Source organism: Mirounga angustirostris, unplaced genomic scaffold (genome assembly GCF_029215605.1).
Source record: "Mirounga angustirostris isolate CCGP_5_RB_7025 unplaced genomic scaffold, mMirAng1.0.hap1 SCAF_5, whole genome shotgun sequence".
NCBI lineage: Eukaryota > Metazoa > Chordata > Mammalia > Carnivora > Phocidae > Mirounga > Mirounga angustirostris.
This window is the reverse complement of record NW_026991713.1, coordinates 96,935,025-96,961,745: the sequence shown is the minus strand read 5'-3', so window position 1 is coordinate 96,961,745 and position 26,721 is coordinate 96,935,025. Positions and strand designations below refer to the sequence as shown.

The window sequence follows — 26,721 nt, the reverse complement described above, 5'->3', positions numbered from 1 at the left end:
AAACCATTCTGAACACCTACAAACCCAACAGGAGATCAAAGAAAAGAAGAGCAACAACTTTCTGAACAGAAAAGCGACCACTTTCTGGAAGGTAGGACGTGCGGAGAAGTGAATCCGAGGCGATATTCGGGAGGCTGGACAGCGGGGGAGGGGCCTCCGTCGGCCGCTTCTGGCAAGTGATAGAGCCGCGGAGCACAAAATCGGAACTTTTAAAAGTCTGCTCCGCCGAGGGACGTCACTCTGGTGGCTAAGCGGGGGGTGGAACCCTCCGGGACAGTGTGGTCTCAGGACCCTCGGGGTCACAGAAGGACCGGGGGTGCCTGAGGGCGGCAGAGCTCCCAGGTATCGGAGCAGGGAAGCCGGCCGCAGAGGCGGAGCTGAGGCGCGGGCTCTCAGCTCGGGGTGGCCATTGACCGTGATCCGCGGCACAGTCGGGCCCCTGCTCCTCCAGCAGGGACCCAACAAGCGGCAGATCCGGGGAGACTCACCTTCCTCCCCCGGGAGGAGCCGCGCGGGAGTGCACCGCAGGGATCTGCTGGGTTTGGAGACTGCACACGGGGTCGGGTGCCAGAGATAGAGGCGCGCGGTCACGGGCCGGGTGAGCACGGAGTGCGGCCGGAGACCGGGGAGACGGGAGTGACTGACAGCTTTTCTCTGGGGGCGCACTGAGGAGCGGGCCCCCAAGTTCTCGGCTCCTCCAGGGCAGAGATTGGGAGGCTGCCATTTTCACTCTCCGCCTCCAAAGCTGTACGGAAAGCTCGCAGGGAACAAAAGCCCCGGAGAGCAAACCTGAGCAGATGACTTAGCCGGGAGGGGGCAAGGGCGGGGCAATTCCGCCTCCGGCAGAGACATTTGGAAACCACGGCAACAGGCCCCTCCCCAGAAGATCAGCGAGAACAGCCAGCCAAGACCAAGTTTACCGATCAATGAGAACGGCAGAACTCCAGCGCTAGGGGACTACTGCACATAGAATTCACGGCTTTTTTACCATGATTCCTTAGTCTTTTAAAGTTAATTTTTTTTTTAACTGTCTTTTTGTCTTTTTATTTCTTTTTGAATTTTTCTTTTTCCCTTTTTCAAACAACATCTTATCAATCCCTTTTTTTAAAAAAAAAACATTTTTATTTTTCATTTTTAGAGTCATATTCTATCCCTTCATAGTAGTTACCCATATTTTTGGCTTATATATATAAGTTGTTCTCTCTTTAAAATTTTGAGATAGTTTCTTCTAACAGATTAAAATATACCCTAAATCTCTAGTATATGGTGTTTTCTATTCCCCTGCCTGATCACATCCTCTCCCTTTTTTTTTCTTTTTCTTTTTTCTTTTTTTAAATCTTCTTCTTTCTTTTTCAAACAACTTCTTATCAATTCCTTTTATAAAATTTTTTATAATTTCCATTTTTACAGTCATTTTCTATCCCTTCATCATATCAACCCTTATTTTTGTACATATATCTTTTTCTTTCTTTAAAATTTTGGGAGACACTTTCTTCTAAAAGACCAAAACACACCCCAAATCTAGTGTGTGGCACTGATCTATATACCATATAGATCATATTTGATCACATTCTGGTTTTTCTTTTGTTGTTGTTGTTTTGTTTTGTTTGTTTTTGTTTTTATCTTTATCTTTTTCTTTTTTTTTCTTTTTCTTTTTTCTCTCTTTCCCCTTCTTATCCCACTGCTTCAGGTCTTTTCTGATTTGTTTAGAGTATATTTTCTGGGGACGTGGTTACTCTGCTAGCATTTTGTTCTCTCATTAATCTATTCTCCTCTGCACAAAATGACGAGACGGAAAAAATCACCTCAACAAAAAGAACAAGAGGCAGTACCGACTGCCAGGGACCTACTCAATACGGACATTAGTACGATGTCAGATCTAGAGTTCAGAATCATCACTTTAAAGATACTAGCTGGGCTTGAAAAAAATATGGAAGTTATTAGAGAAACTCTTTCTGGAGAAGTAAAAGAGCTAAAATCCAACCAAGTAGAAATCAAAAAGGCTATTAATGAGGTGCAATCAAAATTGGGGGCGCTAACTGCTAGAATAAATGAGGCAGAAGAGAGAATCAGTAATATAGAAGATGAAATGCTGGAAAATAAAGAAGCTGAGAAAAAGAGAGATAAACAACTACTGGATCATGAGGGCAGAATTCGAGAGATAAGCGATACCATAAGACGAAACAACATTAGAATAATTGGGATCCCAGAAGAAGAAGAAAGAGAGAGAGGGGCAGAAGGTATAATGGAGCAAATTATAGCAGAGAACTTCCCTAATTTGGGGAAAGAAACAGGCATGAAAATCCAGGAAGCACAGAGAACCCCTCTCAAAATCAATAAAAATAGGTCAACTCCCCGACATCTAATAGTAAAACTTACGAGTCTCAGAGACAAAGAGAAAATCCTGAAAGCAGCTCGGGAGAAGAGATATGTAACCTACAATGGTAGAAACATTAGATTGGCAACAGACCTATCCACAGAGACCTGGCAGGCCAGAAAGGACTGGCAGGATATATTCAGAGCACTAAATGAGAAAAATATGCAGCCAAGAATACTCTATCCAGCTAGGCTGTCATTGAAAATTGAAGGAGAGATAAAAAGCTTCCAGGACAAACAAAAACTAAAGGAATTTGCAAACACAAAACCAGCCCTACAGGAAATCTTGAAAGGGGTCCTCTAAGCAAAGAGAGACCCTAAAAGCAACATAGACCAGAAAGGAACACAGACAATATACGGTAACAGTCACCTTACAGGCAATACAATGGCACTAAATTCCTATCTTTCAATAGTTACCTTGAATGTAAATGGGCTAAATGCCCCAATCAAAAGACACAGGCTAACAGACTGGATTAAAAAACAAGATCCATCGATATGCTGTCTGCAAGAGACTCATTTTAGACCCAAAGACATCCCCAGATTGAAAGTGAGGGGGTGGAAAACCATTTACCATGCTAATGGACACCAAAAGAAAGCTGGGGTGGCAATCCTTATATCAGACAAATTAGATTTTAAACCAAAGACTGTAATAAGAGATGAGGAAGGACACTATATCATACTTAAAGGATCTATCCAACAAGAAGATCTAACAATTGTAAATATCTATGCCCCTAACATGGGAGCAGCCAATTATATAAGGCAATTAATAACAAAAGCAAAGAAACACATCAACAACAATACAATAATAGTGGGGGACTTTAACATCCCCCTCACTGAAATGGACAGATCATCTAAGCAAAAGATCAACAAGGAAATAAAGACTTTAAATGACACACTGGACCAAATGGACTTCACAGACATATTCAGAACATTCCACCCCAAAGCAACGGAATACACATTCTTCTCTAGTGCCCATGGAACATTCTCCAGAATAGATCACATCCTAGGTCATAAATCAGGTCTCAACCAGTACCAAAAGATTGGGATCATTCCCTGCCTATTTTCAGACCACAATGCTTTGAAACTAGAACTCAATCCCAAGAGGAAAGTCGGAAAGAACTCAAATACATGGAGGCTAAAGAGCATCCTACTGAAGAATGAATGGGTCAACCAGGAAATTAAAGAAGAATTAAAAAAATACATGGAAACCAATGAAAATGAAAACACAACTGTTCAAAATCTTTGGGATGCAGCAAAGGCAGTCCTAAGAGGAAAGTATATAGCAATACAAGCCTTTCTCAAGAAACAAGAAAGGTCTCAAGTACACAACCTAACCCTACACCTAAAGGAGCTGGAGAAAGAACAGCAAATAAAGCCTAAACCCAGCAGGAGAAGAGAAATCATAAAGATCAGAGCAGAAATCAATGAAATAGAAACTAAAAGAACAGTAGAACAGATCAACGAAACTAGGAGCTGGTTCTTTGAAAGAATTAACAAGATTGATAAACCCCTGGCCAGACTTATCAAAAAGAGAAGAGAAATGACCCAAATCAACAAAATCATGAATGAAAGAGGAGAGATCACAACCAACACCAAAGAAATACAAACAATTATAAGAACATATTATGAGCAACTCTATGCCAGCAAATTAGATAACCTGGAAGAGATGGATGCATTCCTAGAGATGTATCAACTACCAAAACTGAACCAGGATGAAATAGAAAACCTGAACAGACCTATAACCACTAAGGAAATTGAAGCAGTCATCAAAAATCTCCCAAAAAACAAAAGCCCAGGGCCAGATGGCTTCCCAGGGGAATTCTACCAAACATTTCAAGAAGAATTAATACCTATTCTTCTGAAACTGTTCCAAAAAATCGAAACGGAAGGAAAACTTCCAAACTCATTTTATGAGGCCAGCATTACCTTGATCCCCAAACCAGACAAAGACCCCATCAAAAAGGAGAATTACAGACCAATATCCCTGATGAACATGGATGCAAAAATTCTCACCAAATTACTAGCCAATAGGATCCAACAGTACATTAAAAGGATTATTCACCATGACCAAGTGGGATTTATCCCTGGGCTGCAAGGTTGGTTCAACATCCGCAAATCAATCAATGTGATACAGTACATTAACAAAGGAAAGAACAAGAATCATATGATCCTCTCAATAGATGCAGAAAAAGCTTTTGACAAAGTACAGCATCCTTTCTTGATCAAAACTCTTCAGAGTATAGGGATAGAGGGTACATACCTCAATATCATAAAAGCCATCTATGAAAAACCTACAGCAAATATTATTCTCAATGGGGAAAAACTGAGAGCTTTCCCCCTAAGGTCAGGAACGCGGCAGGGATGTCCACTATCACCACTGCTATTCAACATAGTATTGGAAGTCCTAGCCACAGCAATCAGACAACAAAAAGAAATCAAAGGCATCCAAATTGGCAAAGAAGAAGTCAAACTCTCACTCTTTGCAGATGATATGATACTTTATGTGGAAAACCCAAAAGACTCCACCCCAAAACTGCTAGAACTCATACAGGAATTCAGTAACGTGGCAGGATATAAAATCAATGCACAGAAGTCAGTGGCATTCCTATACACCAACAACAAGACAGAAGAAAGAGAAATTAAGGAGTCGATCCCATTTACAATTGCACCCAAAACCATAAGATACCTAGGAATAAATCTAACCAAAGAGACAAAGGATCTTTACTCAGAAAACTATAAAATACTCATGAAAGAAATTGAGGAAGACACAAAGAAATGGAAAAACGTTCCATGCTCATGGATTGGAAGAACAAATATTGTGAAGATGTCAATGCTACCTAGAGCAATCTACACATTCAATGCAATCCCCATCAAAATACCATCCACTTTTTTCAAAGAAATGGAACAAATAATCCTAAAATTTGTATGGAACCAGAAAAGACCCCGCATAGCCAGAGGAATATTGAAAAAGAAAAGCAAAGCCGGTGGCATCACAATTCCGGACTTCAAGCTCTATTACAAAGCTGTCATCATCAAGACAGCATGGTACTGGCACAAAAACAGACACATAGATCAATGGAACAGAATAGAGAGCCCAGAAATGGACCCTCAACTCTATGGTCAACTAATCTTCGACAAAGCAGGAAAGAATGTCCAATGGAACAAAGACAGTCTCTTCAACAAATGGTGTTGGGAAAATTGGATAGACACATGCAGAAGAATGAAACTGGACCACTTCCTTACACCACACACAAAAATAGACTCCAAATGGCTGAAAGACCTCAATGTGAGACAGGAGTCCATCAAAATCCTAAAGGAGAACACAGGCAACAACCTCTTTGACCTCAGCCGAAGCAACTTCTTCCTAGAAACATCGCCAAAGGCAAGGGAAGCAAGGGCAAAAATGAACTATTGGGACTTCATCAAGATAAAAAGCTTTTGCAAAGCAAAGGAAACAGTTAAGAAAACCAAAAGACAACCGACAGAATGGGAGAAGATATTTGCAAATGACATATCAGATAAAGGGCTAGTATCCAAAATCTATAAAGAACTCATCAAACTCAACACCCAAAGAACAAAGAATCCAATTAAGAAATGGGCAGAAGACATGAACAGACATTTTTCCAAAGAAGACATCCAAATGGCCAACAGACACATGAAAAAGTGCTCAATATCGCTCGGCATCAGGGAAATCCAAATCAAAACCTCAATGAGGTATCACCTCACACCAGTCAGAATGGCTAAAATTAACAAGTCAGGAAACGACAGATGTTGGCGGGGATGCGGAGAAAGGGGAACCCTCCTACACTGTTGGTGGGAATGCAAACTGGTGCAGCCACTCTGGAAAACTGTATGGAGGTTCCTCAAAAAGTTGAAAATAGAGCTACCATATGATCCAGCAATTGCACTACTGGGTATTTACCCCAAAGATACAAAAGTAGGGATCCGAAGGGGTACGTGCACCCCGATGTTTATAGCAGCAATGTCCACAATAGCCAAACTGTGGAAAGAGCCAAGATGTCCATCGACAGATGAATGGATAAAGAAGATGTGGTATATATATACAATGGAATATTATGCAGCCATCAAAAGGAATGAGATATTGCCATTTGCAACAACGTGGATGGAACTGGAGGGTATTATGTTGAGTGAAATAAGTCAAACAGAGAAAGACATGTATCATATGATCTCACTGATATGAGGAATTCTTAATCGCAGGAAACAAACTGAGTGTTGTTGGAGTGGGGGGTGGGGTGGGAGGGATGGGGTGACTGGGTGATAGACACTGGGGAGTGTATGTGCTCTGGTAAGCGCTGTGAATTGTGCAAGACTGTTGAATCTCAGATCTGTACCTCTGAAACAAATAATGCAATATATGTTAAGAAAAAAAAAAAAGAAGAAGAAGAAGAAGAAGGTAGCAGGAGGGGAAGAATGAAGCGGGGGAAATCGGAGGGGTAGACGAACCATGAGAGACGATGGACTCTGAAAAACAAACAGGGTTCTAGAGGGGAGGGGGGTGGGAGGATGGGTTAGCCTGGTGGTGGGTATTTAGGAGGGCACATTCTGCATGGAGCACTGGGTGTTGTGCACAAACAATGAATCATGGAACACTTCATCTAAAACTAATGTTGTAATGTAAGGGGATTAACATAAGAATAAAAAAATTAAAAAAAAAAAAAAAAAAAAAAAAAAAAAAAAAAAAAAAAAAAAAATGTTGTGTGAAAAGAAAGAACTGTAAATACGGTATCATAAGCCCTGCAAATATTATGTTTATTCTTTAAATTTACAAAACAAGGCTCTTCATTATAGTTGTGAAATATTGCCCACAATCAGAAAATAACAAAAGCTTTATTTACAGACCCCAGCGAGGTCCCAGTGCTTGGGTCCCCCAAGTATCCGGGGACCCTGGGTCCCTGACAACCCTCTTACCAGGGGGCAGGCCGCGCAGGTGGTCTTCCTGCACTCCAGCTTGAATCCAGAGATGACTCCCACCTGGATGGTGCAGCGGCAAGTCGTGCACACATCAATCATCAGACTTTTTCCGGGCTGAAACCAGAGGCACCAGGGTCAGGCCTCCCAGCACGCTGCCCCCCTGACCCTCCCACTCACCTCAGCTGTCTGCCTTAGGAGAGGGGGCCCGGTGGCCAAGATAAGCCATGGCCCTGACACTCCTCCTGTGTCCAGTGCCCCCCTCCCTCCCTCCCTGCCCTCCCACCTCATGTATGGCAATAGTAAATCAGAGCTTTTATACCGGAAAGGGAGCCTGGAGCAGTGGGAGAGGGGAATGGATTGAAATGTGTGTCAGGCCATCAGAGTGCTTCTCTGCACACAGAAGAGATGCTCATGAGGCTGAGTGGAGGCTGGAAGGTGAGGCCCTAGAGAGTCAGTAAGATGGCGGGAGCCTGGGTACCAGGATGCCCCGGAAGCGGGAGGCAACAGAAAGTGGAGGATAGGGCTCCCTGCTTCCTTTCATTTCCACTTCAGAATGACTGAGCTGTCCACCCTTCCCACAGTTACAACTCGCCTGGAAAAGAAGGCTTACCCCAATGATGGTGCCATTGAGCATGCAGGCCTCCAGGGGCTCTGGGGGAGAGAGAAAAGTGCAGGGCAGATCCCCTCAGGGTCTTCTCCCAGTCTGGGCCCCTCTCCTGCATTTGCAGTCCCTCGCCCCACCCCTTGCCCAGGTGCTGTGGGTCCTAGTGCCAGAACCACAGTGGCCTTGCTCCCCCCAGGCCTGCCAAGGAAGGGCAGGCAGCCTGTGAGCAGGCAGCCCACAGTGAGAAGATCCTTCTCCCCCGCGTCCTCAAGGGGACAGACTTTTTAAATGGTCCACACTTAAGGAGTGAGTGGGAGAGCACTTGGGCTTCTGAAAGAAGGAAATTCTACTCTGGAAACTTGAAGTTCCAAAGAATTCCAAGCAGGTGGTGAAGAGAGTCGCTATTTTGTGTGTTTGTTGGCAGGGTTGGGGTGGGAAGTTGGAGTACCTTTTCCCACCAGAGGAATCACAGTGAATGATTGAGAAGTCTACCACTCACTAACTCACACGAGCAAATGGAGGTCCAGTGGTAGAAAGCCACCACTGAGGATGGGGATGACCTTCAGGAAACTGTAACGTTTCTCTCATCTGATTTGCTTTCCCACAAAAGCGTTAGGAACAGATAGGAGGACTTTGATTCTGCCCATTTCCCTGAGTTGCTGAAAAGGCAAAAAATTCAGGAGCCCTTAGCGGACAGAGAGGCTTAGAGGTGGGGCCCCTGGACACACGCCTTACCGCAGCGACAGGTGGGACAACACTCTGAGGTCTTACAACTCAGCTGGAAACCCATGGGGCAGTTGGGGACATTCAGCTGGGGGCAGGAGACATTCCTCTGTTGCACAAAGACCTCTTCCTTCACGCGGACACACTCGTTGATGAGGCAGGGGTTGTCAGGGGAGGCCCAGTGAGAGCCAACCTGCAGTTAGAGCACTAGAGTTGATCAAGGCTGGGGCCAAGGGCCCCATGGGGGTGTGCTGTTCTCTCAGGGAGCTGATATGGGCTCTGGGGATGAGCCCCAGCTTAACGTCTAAGTCCCACCCCTAGAGTAAGACCCACAGAGGGAATGAGTGTGGGTCAAAGACACCAGGTGACCAAGACCCTCACCCAGAGCCATGTGTTCTACAGACACAGTCTTCACCATCTTAGGGAAGCCTCGGGACACTCCCCTCCATCCTGGTCACTAAATGTGAGCTGAGCTCAGAGGCTCTAGGGCACTCTGACCGAGAAATGGCAGCGTGGGCTGACACAGAAGTGATGTGGAAGGCGAACTCCACCCATTTCCCAGCCAGGTGCCTCTTCCCACTTACTCCTACAGGGAAATAGCAAGACACTAGGGATGCTGGCGCCTGGCCCCCACAGCCCAGCAATCTGTCCCCGGGGCATCCAGGCCTGTGGATGAGTGGCCCGACCCAGGGCAGGGCAGTACTCAGAATCTGTGGAGCTTTGGGGCAGTGGTGGGCCTACCACACCTGCAGGATGGTGAGGCTGTCCCATAACAAGCACTCAGGGGAAGCAGACCTCAGATTCATAGGTGAACAGGACACAAATCCCCCCGGAGTTCACAGGACTCTTAGGGAAGGAACCGGGCCTCTCCCCAAATCCACCAAATGGGAAGTCTGAGGCAATCTCAACTGTCCCTATAAAGGGCCAAGTAACCCCAAGGAACATCTGGATAATACCATAGCCAGATGCAATTCCCTGTGGGGATACCAAAGGGTGGGGGATGAAATCAAAGCCAGCCGTGGACCACAGGGTGACCAACAAAGCTGGTCAGGTCACTACCCTCCTTCCTACCCAGCCTGGGCCCCAGACCTACATTCTTCCAGTGAGACTGGGAGTCCCCCCGTGGTGAACCAATGACCACCTCACAGGCAGATGGCAGACACCTTCCACAGCACTCGCCTTCATGGATGACGTAAGTGAAGCCCTGGAAAAACACAAAGGACAGAGATTAGGACAGCCCAGGAGCAAAGACACGGGTGTTCTTATCTACCCTGTATGTGTCCTGAGCCTTGGGGATTTGCAGGCCAGTTGGAGTGAACATTTTCATCTCTGTCTTCCACCAGCCTCAGGATCATGCTCAGAAGTGGTTAGGAGGAGTCCACCCCTGAGTCGCTAAGCTAGGTCTTACACCAGCTGAAGAGACATAACCCTGCCCTCTGAAAGCTTCCAGTCAGACCAGGATCCAGTCCGTGGGAGTATTAAAGACAGCCCAGAACTCACTCAGCAGCAGCTAGCTGGTCTGATCTTTATCATGGCCAAATCTAGGGCCCCTTATTGACTGGGGAAGAACAGTCAGGATGCCTGGGATCTAGTCTCTGCTCTTACAAGGATAACCACCTATACAAGATGAGCACCTTGATCTCTCACCAACGTGCAGAGTTGGGTTTCCCCTGGTCACTGCTTGATATTACCTAGTGGTTTATGGGCACAGTAAGATAAGAAAGTACACAGATTGGTCTTTTCCAGAAAGTCTGTCAGGGAGAGCATGGTCCTACAGGTAGGCCTGCCTATCTTGCCTCTTGGAGGTCCTCTCATCTGGCCAAAGCATTAGGGACTTGTACTGAAATCCTCCACAGAAACTCTGAAGCAATATACAAAGAACAGGCAAAACAATGCTATGTGTGTTTATCCCAGGAGCCATGGAAAGAGAACCCAGGACTGTCTTCATCTTGGAGCTCTGTCCTTGAGAGAGAAGGAATGACTGCAGCTGTTCAGGATGGGTGTGGATGCCAAGCCTGCTCTGCTCCACAAGCACACTCAGAGCAGGGCCGAGTCAGGAGATGCACACAACACTGGTGCCTCTCCCTGGGGGGAATGCAAGCACTCCAGAGAATTGGCTCAACCTCACACAATCTGCATGGGACCTACTTACATCCCCACCTGCGTCACAACAGTGCCCACTGAGCTGTCCCCAGTCTTTTATCAGCTGAGGTTCTAATCGTTTACTGTGCATCTATGACGTACTAGGTACTTTGGAGGAGCCAACAAATTAGGATGGTACAATCTAGACACCTTCCACTACAAGCAGAATGTACAAAGTGCCATAAAAGAAACAAAGCCTCAGGGGAGCACAGAAGAGAGTCGTTAATCCCTTTAGGGACCTAGAGTCACTCTTGTGTGCCTCTCTCAGAGTGCTGAGTCACCCGGATTCGCATAATCCTTCTGTTTGCTGCTGCCCCATCCCACGCCCCCATCATGGGCAAACATGTTGTCCATATGTTGGCTAACTCCAGACCAGAGGCCTTGTTCTCAAAACCACACCAACTTCTCACATTTGGGTACTCCTAGCCATACCACCAAATTTCTTGGCTGCCATCTTTCTAAGATTCCCTCCATGCCTCCAACAGCCACATCTTCTTGCTATGCAACCAGGGTTCATCCTATATGTCATCTCTCCTTCTTTTCCCATACTCCTCCAAATCCTCTAGCTTACATCTGCTCAAAAATCTACATCTCACACCTTCTCCTTACTCTTCTCCATCCTGTCTTCACTGGTTCCCCATTTAAGAATGGAACTAAGCAGAGGCGCCTGGGTGGTGCAGTCGCTTGAGCGTCCGACTCTTGGTTTTGGCTCAGGTCATGATCATGGGATTGAGCTCAGTGAGGAGACTGCTTGGAATTTTCTCTCCCTCTCCCTCTGCCCCTCCCACTCCTGCTCTCTCCCTCTCAAGTAAATAAATAAGTCTTTACCAAAGGAAAAAAAAAAAAAAAGAATGGAACTAAGTCCATCTAATATCCACCTAATCTGAAGACAGATGCCCTGAGAATAAATCCCTAATGTATCTAGCAGCACAATCCTTGCAGCACAATTGCCAGAGCTGACATAGAGGTGGGAGGCATAGAGCTCTGGTCCCTTGTCTCTTGGCTGCATCACACCAGCCCTTGCAATGCTGGTGTTGCCAGTACACTAGCCCATTGGAATGGGCCCTGGGCCAGGAGTCAGGACACTCCCATGGCTACTGGCTTCCAGTGAGCTGTAGAACTACGGGCAACTTCATTCCCTGTGCTAATCCTCTGCTTCCTATCTGGCAAGTGGAAAGAGCAGCCCTGCCTCTTCTTCCTTCTGGAAGAGAATCATAAGGATAAATAAAATACAATGCATGATATTCAGTCCCTCAGAACAGTTCCCAAGGTTCCATGATTTAGTCTGATTCTGGAATCTAAGGGTAGGGAATCAAGCAGTCATAAGCCTTCAAAGAAAAGCTCTTCCAAGATTTATTCAAAGGAATGGGAATTCCTCTTGCTGTCAACATGGAAGGAAGGCCATATGCATGTAGGCCCACCTACAAAATTCCATGGGAACCCTGCAATGCCCCTTGCTAGCTTTACATTTTTCTGACATGAAGAGCTGAGAACTATGGAGGTGATGGGGGAAAGTCTATTTCTGCACACTTTGGCTTCAGAAAAGAAAAATCAGAGGGCAATGGTAATGTTATTCTTTTTTTTTGGTAATGCTGTCCTGGGTTTGCTTGTTGTCACAACTTAGACAGCAAATGAATTCAGGTAAGTGAGCCCAAATGTCTCCGGAGTTGGACCGGAGCTGAGACTACCCTCCTTGAAGAATGAAGCCATCTCAATTCCCTGAAGCTCCCACCTCAACACATCGCACAGTCTCCCACATCCCCTCAGCTTGAACTAAACCACGAGGCTGCCTTCTCCCCAGAAGGTGTAAACATTCAGTCTCTAAGATAGACATGTCTCTAAGACAACCCCTTGAGCAATTACACAGTCGCGAGATCTAGACATGGGGCCACCTCTACCCACTCCCCTGAGCTCTGTACCCATCTTCTTTGTGAAATTGCCTCCAGCACCACAGCCTTTAGATAGCCGGGTGTATACCACATGACCTGCACCCTCCCTAACAGTTGACTGGACCAGAGTGGGCACTGCACAGAGGACCCAATTCCTAGGCTGAGCTGAGCCCATCAATTTTCTTCCTGAGAAGTTACTCTATGGAACACAAAGACTGGGTAAGTCAGATTAGCCAGGGCTGAACCCTAGGTCTGCAAAGCTGTGTTGAGTTGAAGCCAGATTCCATAAAGCCACGTGCAAAGGAAATCTATGAGAAAGCAAAACTTCCCCCCAGAGGCAGTCAGCCTGCAGATGGGCAGAGAGAAGCAGAGACAGGGGCTCATGGGACAAATGAAGAGAAATGTTGTATGACTGTGGTGCCCACTCACATCTCCTGCATTTCATTTCTGAGATTCCCTGTCTTTTCCATAAATCTCCTTTTAATATTAGCTAGCTTGAGTGGAGTCCGTTCTTTGCAATCAAAACTCCCTACTGATACACAAAATATATTGGGTGCTGGGGCACCTGGGTGCCTCAGTTAGTTAAGCGTCTGACTGTTGCTTTTGGCTCAGGTCATGATCTCAGGGTTGTGAGATCAAGCCCCAAGTTGGGCTCCATGCTCAGCATGGAGTCGGCTTGAGATGCCCCCTCTCCCTCTCCGATTGCCCCTCTGTTGCCTCGCACTTTCTCTCTCAAATAAATAAAATCTTAAAATTATATATATACATACACACACTGGGCGCTGGTCTTATAAAAATGACCTCTAAGTAGCACTCTCTTGCTTGATAGCAAGTTATTTCCATCACCTTCCATGGCCTGTGGGAGGGGATGGAGACCAATAGGTTTCCAAAACTCAGTGTCCCCAATGGACACACCTGGATACCACCACATCATCCTCTCCCAAGGGTGCCTTGCAACTCCACTCCTCCTCAGTACCAGCAAGGCAGGTAGAGAGCAGATGAACTGAGTAGACCCTCCGACTTCGGGATTCGCGCTCAGGCCCTCCCTTCCATCATCAAACCACCCACTTCCAACCCAGCATCAAGAGCATTAGCTCCACTGCTGTTATGAAGACAAGTGCACAAGACGTATGTCCTTGTCTGCCCCGGCTACTCCTCTCTTACCATCATCATCTCCTGATACCATTGAACGGATAATAATAATAGCACCAGAATTTGATCCACAATTTTCCTGGCACACCATTTCTCCCTTCTTTCTAGGGTCTCATCAGTCTGAAATGTGCAAGAATAGAGTGCCCCAGAGCACACAGGAGCCTTAGGGGGCAGGCCACCACCAGAAGAATTAAAAACTGAATTGGGGCAGCAGGGATCATGTTTCCTGTCCTGCAAATCATAAACGTGGTCTGAAAAATCACCAATCCGTAGACACACTGTAGGACATTGAAACTGGGGGGAAACCTCAGAAAAATCAGAATGTGTGTCTGTTCTAGGAGCAGGCTGAAGTGATGTCTGAAGGGGAAGACATGGGAAAAAATCAGGTCCTCCTTTGCAGGCATTAAATCCAATTTCTACTCAAACCAACTCCACAGCCCTCTGGACTCAAGACCATACAACAGACATGGCCATTAGCCAAGGACAGACTCACAGAAGGACGGACTCACAGAAGGATGGCATAACAATCCTCACACCTTCTTTTCACTCAGCCCCAGCCCCAGCCCCCTACTTCCCCTCACCTCTGGCCTGGAACCAGAAGTTACTAAAGAGGCTTTCTTGCCCCTTCCTGGGACCGCCGTCCCCCACCTCCTGCCCAGACTGCTCCAGGCAGTGCCCAGCCCCTCTGCGCCCCTTACCGACCGGCAGTTGTCCTCACAGGGCTTCTGGGAGCACTGGGCCACACGCAGGCCCATCACAGAGTCCTCCAAGTCAGTGCAGGTGCACACGTCACAGCCCTCCTCCCAGAACTGGCCCACGGGGTAGATGGTGCCTCGGTGCACACACACCTGCAGACACAAGGTTATGGTGAGTGAACTCATTCTGTTCATTTCAACAAGAGGTTAGGAAGCACCGACTGTGTGTTGGAAGCTGCTGTAGGTGCTGAGAATACAGCAGTATGAAAACCAACGTGGTCTCTGCCCACCTGGAGGGGTGTTTATGAAGGTTGTGCCCTCTGCCCTTCCCTGCCCACCAGCCTTAGAGAGCCATCGCCGGTGTATGTTAGTGGCCCCTAGGGAGTCCTTTGTGGACCACAGGCTCAGGAATAACTCACTTGGCTGCCTTAAGCCAGTTTCATCGCTGCCTTAGCTGCGTTTAACTCCCTCCCACGTCACACAGGAAACTGTTCCCTAATCCTCACACCCAGTGTAGTCCTTGGACTTAGCACCCATCCACACATAGCCCTCTGTCGCATTAGGAGTGGGCTGGAGGTGAGCAGGGGCTATGAACGGGCACTCCCCTGAGGCCCGAAGATGACAAGGAGCATAACAAGGAAAACATCTGAGGCACAGAGAATGGGATATGTTTGAGAGACAAGGGATCCTACTTGGAAAAACTATAGGCTACAGAAGGGATATGGGAAATGAAGTTACAAAGGTTGACTGGGATCAGAGTATGTAAAGCCAGGTTGAACATAACACTCAGAATTTATTCTGTAGGAATGAGGCACTGTTTGATCAGGACACTTAATGATAGTTTTGACGTAATCCCAAATCTGCCCTCTGAAGCTATGAACAGGTCTCCACCCTCATTCACACACATCACAGCAGTACACATATTTATAAGCCATTATCCTTTACCTGCTCGGTCTCCCAGCTGCTATATAAGGAACTTATGGAATGAGACCCCTTGTTCTTCTATTAAGAAGCCTGCTAGAAAATGTTACCACCCACAATCTCACTTCCAGGAACCTATCTCAAAAGATACATTGCCCAAAATACAAAATGACAGATGTACAAAGCTATTTGTTACAACATTATTAGTAACTATGTTATTATGCCATAGTACCTTTCACATAACAAAATAGTAAATCAAAAAGGAAGTAAAACCAAGCCCTAAAAGTGGAAGACAAACTGAAATATCTGATTCACTAGGTATCAAAGCAGTGGCAAGATCACACAAGGAAAATAATTATTTCAAATAACTTTAAAAGCCAGGATTTTGACCATATATCCCTAATGGGTTCTATTTCTAGGCTAAATAAAGAACCGCAAAGAAATCTTAAACCTCTCTCAATTGTTTTAAAATTGTTAGCAATAATATTGGGATTGTTATTTTTGAGACTATTCTAGGCATCTTGTAATATAAAGCAAAAAACTAATTATGTCAATTATGTTAGGAGGCCAGTATTTGCAACTTAGAAGTGGTAGAAGTATAAATCAAAGAAGTAAAACCTTACATATATTTTGAATCTGAAATCACTATGAATGCATGAGTTTTATCCTCTTTAAAATGCATTTCTAAGCTCTAATCACCAAAAATGTCTGAAGGAAATGACAGCCCGTAAGCAGCAAGCATCCAGGGAAAGAGAACCATGGCTTCTCCCTAGCATTCACTCCAGGGCTCATTGTCAATAATCCAGCAGCTGCCAAGTGTGCCCAGGTCTTCCTGCTGCAGTTCTGGCTCATAATAGTTCATCTTGGTGCATTCCTCCCCCATAAGACCGCTACTTGCATTTACCAGCTATACCATCCCTTGCCTTTACTGCATTCCATTTATAAACAATTATCTTCTATATACTAGCAAGATCATAAGTCATCTGCATCTTACATTTCTCTCATAACACCTAACAAAGCACCAGCTCTGCTAGAACATAATTGTTGCTCAGTAAATATTGGACGGATGGATGGATGGATGGATGGATGGATGGATGGATGGATTGAAGAAAGGATGGATGGATAGGTGGACAGGTACATGGATGAATTGATAGCAATTAACAAGTGAATAGAGTAAACTATTAACTAATAATTCATGCAATCATATTAGTTCCTTAGCTAACCTACAAAATAAGCTCTTTAATGGTGGAGACCATGTCTTATAGTTTGCTTGTAAACTTAGCACCTAGCCATGCTGAGAACATGGTAGGTTCTCTCTAAATACCTCCCAAGCTAATTAAATGTCCATTTGGGCTGTGATGGAATGCTGACTGCTCACCCACCATTAAAGCATTCGGTTTGGGCAGGAGGGGAAGTTTAGGTAGGCAAATAGTTCACAAGGAGCCAATGTTTGGCCATCTTCCCAGCCAGAACAAAGCAGCCCCTACCTTGTCAGGGAAGCAGGTTGTCGTGGTGCAGCCACAGTCGTTGGTGATGGCCGAGGTCAGGTACCCCAGAGGGCAGCTCACCGTGGAGTTCACACAGTTGCAGGCACACTCGTACTCATCACAGCATTGGGTCTTCCGAAGGGTTGGTGTCCGGTGCGGGGGGCAAGAGGGCGGGGACTCCCTTCTGCACTCGTCCTTCCTGCAGGCTGAGGGGCAGCACGAGGTGATGCCCCCATCCTGCCATGCTGGGCAGTGCGTTCAGCCAGGGTTCATAAGTATTCAGCCTTGATATAAGATCCCAGGAAACTCCAGACCCAGACTATTAAATCAGAAATGCCCGTGAGCCCAGCTTGGGGGCTGTGGGATTTTTCAATCATACCAAAAAGCAGTTAGTCTGCAGGAAAAATAGGAACATTAATCAAAAGGACAAATGTGAAGCTAGGAATTCTAATGGAGGAGAAGTGAAGGCTGCTTGGGTCTCCACTCTGTGAAGAAGAAGGGTCCTTCCAGCTATGGAATCTTGGAGACAGCAGACATAGAATCTCTAAGACCCAGACAAGCCCAGGCACACCATGCGCTGGCAAGCATTCTTACAGGCTGGGAGCTTCTGGGACCCCTGTGCCAGCTGGGTACCTAGAACAATGCCCTGTACTTTTAAATCCTCCAACAATGTTGAACGAAAGCATGCTAGCAACCCTGTCAAACCCACAGTGTCATTTTATTTTTTTATTTTTTTTTCAAAGATTTTATTTAATTATTTGAGAAAGAGTGAGAGAGCGAGCATGAGAGCATGGTGGGAGACAGAGGGAGAAGCAGACCCCTCGATGAGCAGGGAGCCTGACGCGGGGCTTGATCCCGGGACCCTGGGATCATGACCTGAGCCAAAGGCAGATGCTCAACTGACTGAGCCACCCAGGTGCCCCGCCAGTGTCATTTTATAAATGCCAATCCCCTCCCTGTGTCCTTTGCCTGGTCCCAACTTCCTTCAAATACAATGAGGCCTCTTCTTACCCTCCAGGTCTTACTTCTAGGAGCTCAAGTGAGACTCTAGATCAACAGGACAGGAACTCCACTTGACATAAAGTGGGTATTCTCAAAGGCTACATATGGAATTGTGTTCCTTGCCATGTCTCACTTTAACCCAGCCTTATGCTATTTGGTGATTCAATAGATACACAAAGGGGGAGAAAACTGACAGATTTGTTTGGGAATAAGATCTAGCAATGAGAACAAACCAAAGGAACATTCCCTCCCCTCAATGGTGTGTGGGAGGATGGGAGTTAGTAAAGGTTGGATCTGGAGGCTTCTCCATCTCAGGCCCAACTGTCTCTTAATGCAGCTCAAAAGGGAGGTGCCACTCTGGAAAACAGTACGGAAGTTCCTCAAAAAGTTGAAAATAGAGCTACCATACGATCCAGCAATTGCACTACTGGGTATTTACCCCAAAGATACAAATGTAGGGATCCGAAGGGGTATGTGCACCCCGATGTTTATAGCAGCAATGTCCACAATAGCCACACTGTGGAAAGAGCCAAGATGTCCATCGACAGATGAATGGATAAAGAAGATGTGGTATATATATACAATGGAATATTATGCAGCCATCAAAAGGAATGAGATCTTGCCATTTGCAACGACGTGGATGGAACTGGAGGGTATTATGCTGAATGAAATAAGTCAAACAGAGAAAGACATGTATCATATGACCTCACTGATATGAGGAATTCTTAATCTCAGGAAACAAACTGAGGGTTGCTGGCGTGGGGGGCGGGGTGGGAGGGATGGTATGGCTGGGTGATAGACATTGGGGAGGGTATGTGCTATGGTGAGTGCTGTGAATTGTGCAAGACTGTTGAATCTCAGATCTGTACCTCTGAAACAAATAATGCAATATATGTTAAGAAAAAAAGAAGAAGAAGAAGATAGCAGGAGGGGAAGAATGAAGGGGGTAAATCAGAGGGGGAGCCAACCATGAGAGACGATGGACTCTGAAAAACAAACTGAGGGTTCTAGAGGGGAGGGGGGTGGGAGGATGGGTTAGCCTGGTGATGGGTATTAAAGAGGGCACGCTCCGCATGGAGCACTGGGTGTTATGCACAAACAATGAATCATGGAACACTACATCTAAAACTAATGATGTAATGTATGGGGATTAACATAACAATAAAAAAATTTTTTAAAAAAGGGAGGTGTATATAGCTATGCCCACACCCAGAATGCCACAGCAGCATGTGGCTAGGAAGGGTCAACCCAGGTGTGATCTGACCCCCTCTGTTCCAGATGTACCCAAAGCCCAGATTTCAATGAACTAGAATACAGGACACCCTCCCAGGCCAGGAGACAGCGGCCATGCTACTCCTTCGTCATCCACAGAGGCCTTACCACAGGTGAAGTTGGGTCTGCACTCGCCGGGATTGGTCAGGGTCATCTGGAGGCCATCTTCACAGTGAGGAGCTGGGGGCAGGTCACAGCTCAACAGGTCACACACTGAGGCCAGGAAAGAGAGACGCCCTTTCAGAGGTCAGCAAGGTCACTACTGTGGCACCCTACACTCCTATTCCTGCAGACTTCTACTGTGTTAGGTGCATGATGAAGATGAGATGGAGCTGGAGATGGAGGGAGAGAAGGGGAGAAGTGATAGGTACAGAGAGAGACAGACAGACAGGCAGATCCGAGTCATATGATAAGCTCATGTTGATTACTCTTGTCACTGCTGGGACTTCCAGATCTCAGCCAAGCCAAGTCACCTGAACCCTCTGGGAGCTCGGTCTCATCTTCTGCAAGGTGGGGAAGGCTACCTTCCAGGGTCAGTCTCAAGATGTCATGAAATAATGGAGGCAAAGTGTCTGGCACATCGTAGAAGCTTAATCACATCTATAAAATGAGGGGCTTGAACTATAGGATGCCCCAGTTCTCTCTACTGTTAACATTCTGAGGCCTGTTTTCCACAAGTTTGTTTCAAACCACATCTCCCTCCACGCAGGACTTCCATTTATGCCTTATAAATTCCATCAGCATAAATAAATTTCTCAGATGATTTCATTCTTTTTTAGACCCCTAGACTGTCCCTTGATCTATTTGCTCTCCCTCAAAGATTTGCATCACTACAAATTTGACACGCCTGTGCTTTATGTCCTCATCCGTCCAATTAATAAACACGTTGGACAGGACAGCGACGGGGCACTGGAGATTTCCTGTCATGTTAACCATAATTCCATCAGCTCTGGATTCATCTCATTACACTATTTACTCAGCCCATTACTCACCGTGGAGTTTGCAAGCCTATAATGAAACCCTTTGATGAATCACTTGCTGAAATCAAAGTGCCCTGTGTGTGGCCTTCTCTATAGCTGGTATCCTCAGGATTTTATTGAAAAAGGCACATGGGTTACTTTGGCATGACTTTTTCTTCAGTAAATCTCTGCACTGCCCCCCACCAGAGATTACCCCATTCTTTTTTTTAATGCTTTCAAACCTTATATTTAATAATTCACTGCAGAATTTTCCTAGGAAACAAATCCTACATTCCAGAGCATACTCTTGCCATTTTTTTTTTGAAAAGCCAGTCAGCTCTTACTACCCCCCCTTTGGCACACCCTCTGCCTTAGCCCACATGCACCTTGTAGCACCTGCCGCGTGGGTCACCTGGGGCTGGGGCCAGGGTCTGGGCCCTGGAGAGTCGCCCAGGGTGGGACACATACCACACTCATACTCCGGGCAGCACTGCTCTGCGTTCTGGTGGAGACGGGCCACTTCACACGGGCCGCACATGGGAGCTGAGGGAGAAGGCCACAGAAGTCAGAGAAATCAATGATGCCGCAGCCCGCAGCCTTCGAAATGTTGCAGAAAACCAGCACAGGCCCTTCATAGGAGGCCCACCAGGCATCGGGCCAAGGGGCCTCTGACAAATGAGTCTTCCCAGTGTGTCCTGGTGACCCCGTCAAATGTGCCCTCCAGGGGACTCTGAGACTGATGGCCAAGGTGGGGATGGGGTGTGGGGGGCAGGATTAACCTCTGAGAGTGTCTACTCCGGGTACAAAAAGGGTACCCCGAGCCCAGCAAGGGAAGGAAGGGTAGGGCAGGAGGGGTGGAGGAAACAGACATTTGTATCTGGCCCAGCAGGTATGCAGACGGGGTGGCCAGGGCCTCAAGGGACTCCTTCCTCCTCCAGGAGCAGCAGGGAGCCAGGCGCTCACCTCTGGCCGTGGGGCAGGGCTGTGACGTACAGTTGACCTTCCGCCCACTGAGGCACATGCAGATCTGGCAGGGCCGGTGAGCTGGGACCCAGGTTTCCAGGAACTGAAGGAAAACGAGTTTCAGAGAGGGCCCAGGACACTGGGGGCACAAAGCCTCAGAGGTCGTGGGAGTCAGCTCCCCCGCCCCCCAGCTCAGTCTCCCCTCGGAGGGCAGTGCCTGAGCCATGCCTCCATGACAGCCGCACAGATGAACACGGGCTGGAAGGCAGTGTCAGGCTCTGAGAGGAAAAGAGCTGGAGAAGCACCAAGGGCGCTAAAACAAAGCAAGGCAAAACGGTGAGCACTCCTGTGCCACACAGCTGGCCATTTCCCAAGCCAAAGCCAGGGTGTAGCTTGAGAAACAGATTCCATTTATTCCTGGAATTGACAAGATATGGATGGGGCAGGAAGAGGTGAGGGGAGGACAGCGAGACTCTCAAACTCGTCACACTGTTGGTCCTGGGAGTGATGGGAGACCAGAGGGCACATGACGGGTTTGAGCAGCTTTCCCAGAGTTGCAGACAGCCCCACTGTAGAAGGGCTGTGAAGTCAGGGAGACCTGAACTCCACTCCCCGGGCCTGTTTCCTCACCTGCAAAGGGAGGGCACCCAGGCCCGCCTCAGTGGTGCAGACTGTGACCAGCACAGATGGGGACCGCCAAGCCAGGACCAGGAATCCCTCTACACTCAGTCAGCAAGTCAAATTCAGAGTTAAAATTAAATTCACTTTTCAATTGCCCACCCCTGAGAAAGGGGAGCTCTCTTTGGCTGTTGGTGGGAATGCAAGCTGGTGCAGCCACTCTGGAAAACAGTATGGAGGTTCCTCAAAAAGTTGAAACCCTACAACCTAGCAATTGCACTACTGGGTATGTACCCCAAAGATACAAATGGAGTGATCCAAAGGGGCACAGGCACCCCGATGTTTATAACAGCGATGTCCACAATAGCCAAACTATGGAAAGAGCCCAGATGTCCATTGACAGATGAATGGATAAAGAAGATGTGGTATATATATATATATATATATATATATATATATACACACACACACACACACACACACACACACACACACAAAGGATTACTACTCAGCCATCAGAAAAAAAATGAAATCTTGCCATTTGCAACGATGTGGATGGACCTAGAGGGTATTATGCTAAGCGAAATAAGTCAATCAGAGAAAGACAATTATCATATCATCTCACTCCACATGGAATTTAAGAAACAAAACAGAGGAGAGGAAAAAATAAAACAAGACAAAACCAGAGAGGGAGACAAACCATAAGAGACGTTTAATCATAGGAAACAAACAAGGTTGCTGGAGGGGCAGTGGGTGGGGGGATGGGGTAACTGGGTGATGGACATTAAGGAGGGCACGTGATGTAATGAGCACTGATGAATCACTGACCTCTACCTCTGAAACTAATAATACATTATATGTTAATTAATTGAATTTAAATAAAAATAAATAAAATAAATTACCTGCCCCTGAATAAACACATTCTTATGCAGTAGCTCAAAAGCTAAAAAATTCCCAGGTCAAGAAGGTCTTATTTATTCCATCTGTTTCCATGGTCAACAATCAGTCAGCTGAGAAGGAAGATCAGAGGTCTCCAAGGAGAACACCCTTCCCCCAAGCTGCAGTCCTTCTCCAGGATTAAACTCTCTGACCTTGATACCTTCCCCTCACTCAGTATATAATACCAGCCAATGTCTGAAGAACATATGCTATGTACCACTGTTCTATGGGGTTTTTTTAAAGATTTTATTTATTTGGGGCGCCTGGGTGGCTCAGTCGGTTAAGCGACTGCCTTCAGCTCAGGTCATGATCCTGGAGTCCCGGGATTGAGTCCCACATCGGGCTCCCTGCTCGGCAAGAAGTCTGCTTCTCCCTCTGACCTTCCTCCCTCTCATGCTCTCTGTCTCTCATTCTCTCTCTCTCAAATAAATAAATAAAATCTTTAAAAAAAGAAAAAGATTTTATTTATTTGAAAGAGAGAGAGTGTGTGTGTGTGAGCTGGTGGGGAGGGGCAGAGGGAGAGGGAGAAGCAGACTCCCCACTGAGCAGGGAGTCTTGACTCGGGGCTCAGTCCCAGGATCCGGAGATCGTGACCTGAGCTGAAGGCAGCCGCTAACAGACTGCACCACGCACACACCCCTATTCTATGGGTTTTATATAAATGACTCATTTAATCCACACTGCAGCCCCCTGGTGAGGACATGTGTGTTACCCCCTTGTCAAATGAGAAAGCTGAGGCCCCTGCTTAGGGTCACACTACCACAGCAGCAGAGCTACGATATGAACCCACACACCATCTTTTTGACACCATGCTCTACTGCTTCCCAGCAGTAACTAGCATTAAATATGTTCAAGATACCTTTCTAAGGGCTTTACATTTATTCACTTTATACTCCTTACAATAACCGTATCAGGGAAGTACTGTCATTATCTACACGTACAAATGATGCATGGAGACACAGACAAGGAACATGACCAGGAGATGCATCCTGGGATTGAATCTGACGTTCTGGCCCCAGACACCATGTGCTTTCTACACTCCAGCTGCCTTCGTCCATAAGCACAGTGCCTGCCATAGGCAGGTCACATTGCCGGGGCCATGGGAGGGGTGGGGGGACCGAAAACCCCATCCCAGCCCTCAAATGGCTGACACTCAAACTGAGGAAATAAGACCCATCAATGAAAAGTTGAATGAGAGAAATGAATTGTGATACATTCACGGCGTGGCATATTACTCAGCCATGAAAACAAACTATGGGAACTTGCAAGATGAAGGGATCTCAAAAGTATCATACTGAGTGAAAGACAGGCAAAAAAAAAAAAAAAAAAAAAAAAAAGGAGTACACACTGCATGATTCCATTTATAGAAAATTCCAGAAAATGTAAATGTATCTCTAGGGACAGAAAGCAGAGCAGTGGTTGCCTGGGGGTGAGAGACGGGGGCTAGGGATGTCTTCAAAAGAGGCCTAAGGAAACTCTGGGGGCTGACGGAAATGTTCATTATCATGATTGTGATGATGGCTTTATGGGAACGTCCATATGTCAAAACTCATCAAATTGTACCCTTGGAATAGGTACTGTTTACTGTATGTAAACTATACCTCAATAAAGCTGTTTTTAAAAATGGGAAATACAAGAGCCACAGCAGTGCAGAAGAAATGTTTGCAGAGGCTGGGGTGCTCCAGAAAGGCCTCACAAACGTGCATCTGTGCTGAGTGGGAAGGACCTGGGCAGAGGGAAGGAGAAGGAATTCTGAGTGGGAACAGAGGATGGAAAGTCCTTGTGGATATCTAGAAGATTCTAGAGGCCTTCCCTGTCTGCTTGTGGGGGAAGGGTTACAGGGTAGGCGAGACGCACCCCGACACTTTGTAAGCAGGACCCTGCCTCAGAGAGAAGAGTGCCAAATAAGGACAACCCTGGTGACAGTGAGCAGGACAGAGGAGGCAGGAGCCGGCACCAGGAGCCCAGTGCTCCCCTAGGGTCTGGGAAGGTCCAGGGAGGGCCCAGGGCACTGGCCTCCGAGGCCTGGGAGTGGAAGGAGGAGGGGGACATCTCACATCTCCCCAGGCCTTGCTCTGTCCTGCCTCTTTCCTGCTTTTTGCACAGATGGTGATGCCAAGAAAATGGCCAATCAAGGGATCTATATTTAGACCTTTAAGTGGCAAAAGTGATAAAATGGGAAAGGAGACGACCATATTATTTATATATGTCTTTTTAAATGTGAACTTTAGATATCTAAATTCAAGAAAAAAGTAATACAATTTTCCCACGATCCTGAGAGTGGACAATAGACCTCAACAGATGACCAAAATCAGGTGTTAAGCCTCCTCTTCCAGGGATTTTTATTTTATTTTTATTTCCCCAGGAAGCTTTAATGAGGCGTGCCCGAGGCAGGGGACAGAATCTGGTCCCTGAGAAAGCCCTTTTCCCCCGCTCACGCTAAGCTAAAGCACCAGCGGCCAGCTCTGCAGTGGCATCACCTGTCCGGTTAGGCAGCAACCACACCAGCAGGTGGCACTCCTGCACCAGGACAGGCTAACTCCAGCCCGGCCTGTCTCACCCACTGGGTTCCAGGGCCAGGCAGGACTGTTCCCAGGACAGAACCGGAATGAGAGCAGGCTGCAGTTCTAAATTCAAAAAAGACAAAAGAACCGCCTACAGAGAATATGGTAAGGGAAAACTGAAGTCTTCAAAACCCCAGGTCAGAGAAGGGACACCGCAAGTGACCATGCACCACCCACCCCAGCCCAGGATCTGGGGGAAGATGCAGGAAAATTAAGCACTGGGCCACCAGGGAACAGCAGAGACCTCAGAGCAGGAAGCACAGGCTCCAGGCACTTCGTCCCAGGTGATGGAGGCGGTCCTTGCTACCCCTGCCCCCCCTGCACAGCCTCCAACCCAGAGAGGGACAGTCAGTGCTCAGCTGAATCCCCTCTGAGCCAGCCACAAAGGCTCACGTGTTCACACTGCGTTCTGTAAAATAAACAAGAGCTATGGAAACTGGTAAATATTTTGCCCTTCTGAAGTTACCACCAGAGACTTACACCCTGGATTATTTCCCTGAAGAAAAGCTGTCTAGGCTTTATTTTTTGGTGAAAGACATTTCATTTAATGGAAATGTTCTTCGTGTTAGATTTTCATTCTTTCTCTGCTTTGAATGGAAAAACTGAAATTGCAGGTGGCTGATCAGATATTTGTTTTCATCCATTTAAACTATATGTTCTGCAATAAACTAAAACTGGCTTTGTTCCCTTCATAGTTTTTGATTAACTCATTTTATTGTCACTTGGTTCTGAAATATATTTATAAGACTGTTTCTATGTCCAAAATATTACACTCCTTGGAAGCACTCTCCACACAACTCAAATGCATATTCCAAACTGTTGGACGAGGTGAGGGGAGTGGTGAGGAGAAATCGAGTCAGAGGGGGTAGGTGGAGACACTAAGATAAAATTCACAAGCTTCCAGCTCTCAGCACCCTGCAGCCAAATGACAATCAGGGAGCCAGAAGCGCTTTACAAACTTGAGCTTCCTTCTCATTACAGAATGCCAGAGAAGAGAGTAGAGACCACTTCTGCCTCCCTCTGAGAGCACCTTCCCACTCCCAGCAAATCCAGGTTGAAAGTACCACTGGGTGCTGGCACCACACATAAATGGTACCTACCCTTCAAGCCCAGTGGGAGGGACCCCAGGAGTGTGAAGATCAGGGAGAGCAATGTAAGGTTTTATTTACTCGTCTTGGAGAATATTACGGGACAGGCAGTTACTTCATTTGGCAAGTTGAAATACAGAGGTAGATTGTGACTGGTCTTCCCTCCTAATTCATCTACTCCACAGTGAGAGCAAATGGGGTCCACTAGGATAAAGCCAAATAACAAAACAGAGCAGATGAGAGCCATCCAATAATAGCTGGATGAATGCCTGTGCTTCCATGAACACACAGCCCAAAGTTTAGCTCCCAGTTCCAATGGGATCAAAAGCAGGGTTAGGACACTATGGGATGTCCTGGTGTCATGAATAGGAACCCTAGTTTTATCTGAGCCTCAG

General features: G+C 46.6%; 1 protein-coding gene across 1 annotated transcript in view; it reads right to left on the bottom strand.

The window, feature by feature from the left end:
* VWF (von Willebrand factor) overlaps window positions 1-26,721 on the bottom strand; it is a 141,943-nt gene that overhangs the window by 10,052 nt on the left and 105,170 nt on the right. The window contains exons 39-47 of the mRNA XM_064591672.1: window positions 21,118-21,220; window positions 20,623-20,697; window positions 19,304-19,408; window positions 16,922-17,127; window positions 14,517-14,666; window positions 9,729-9,839; window positions 8,648-8,828; window positions 7,919-7,959; window positions 7,306-7,422 (exon numbers count right to left, since the gene is read on the bottom strand). Coding sequence (XP_064447742.1) covers window positions 7,306-7,422; window positions 7,919-7,959; window positions 8,648-8,828; window positions 9,729-9,839; window positions 14,517-14,666; window positions 16,922-17,127; window positions 19,304-19,408; window positions 20,623-20,697; window positions 21,118-21,220 — 1,089 coding nt within the window. The remainder of the gene's footprint in view (window positions 1-7,305; window positions 7,423-7,918; window positions 7,960-8,647; window positions 8,829-9,728; window positions 9,840-14,516; window positions 14,667-16,921; window positions 17,128-19,303; window positions 19,409-20,622; window positions 20,698-21,117; window positions 21,221-26,721) is intronic.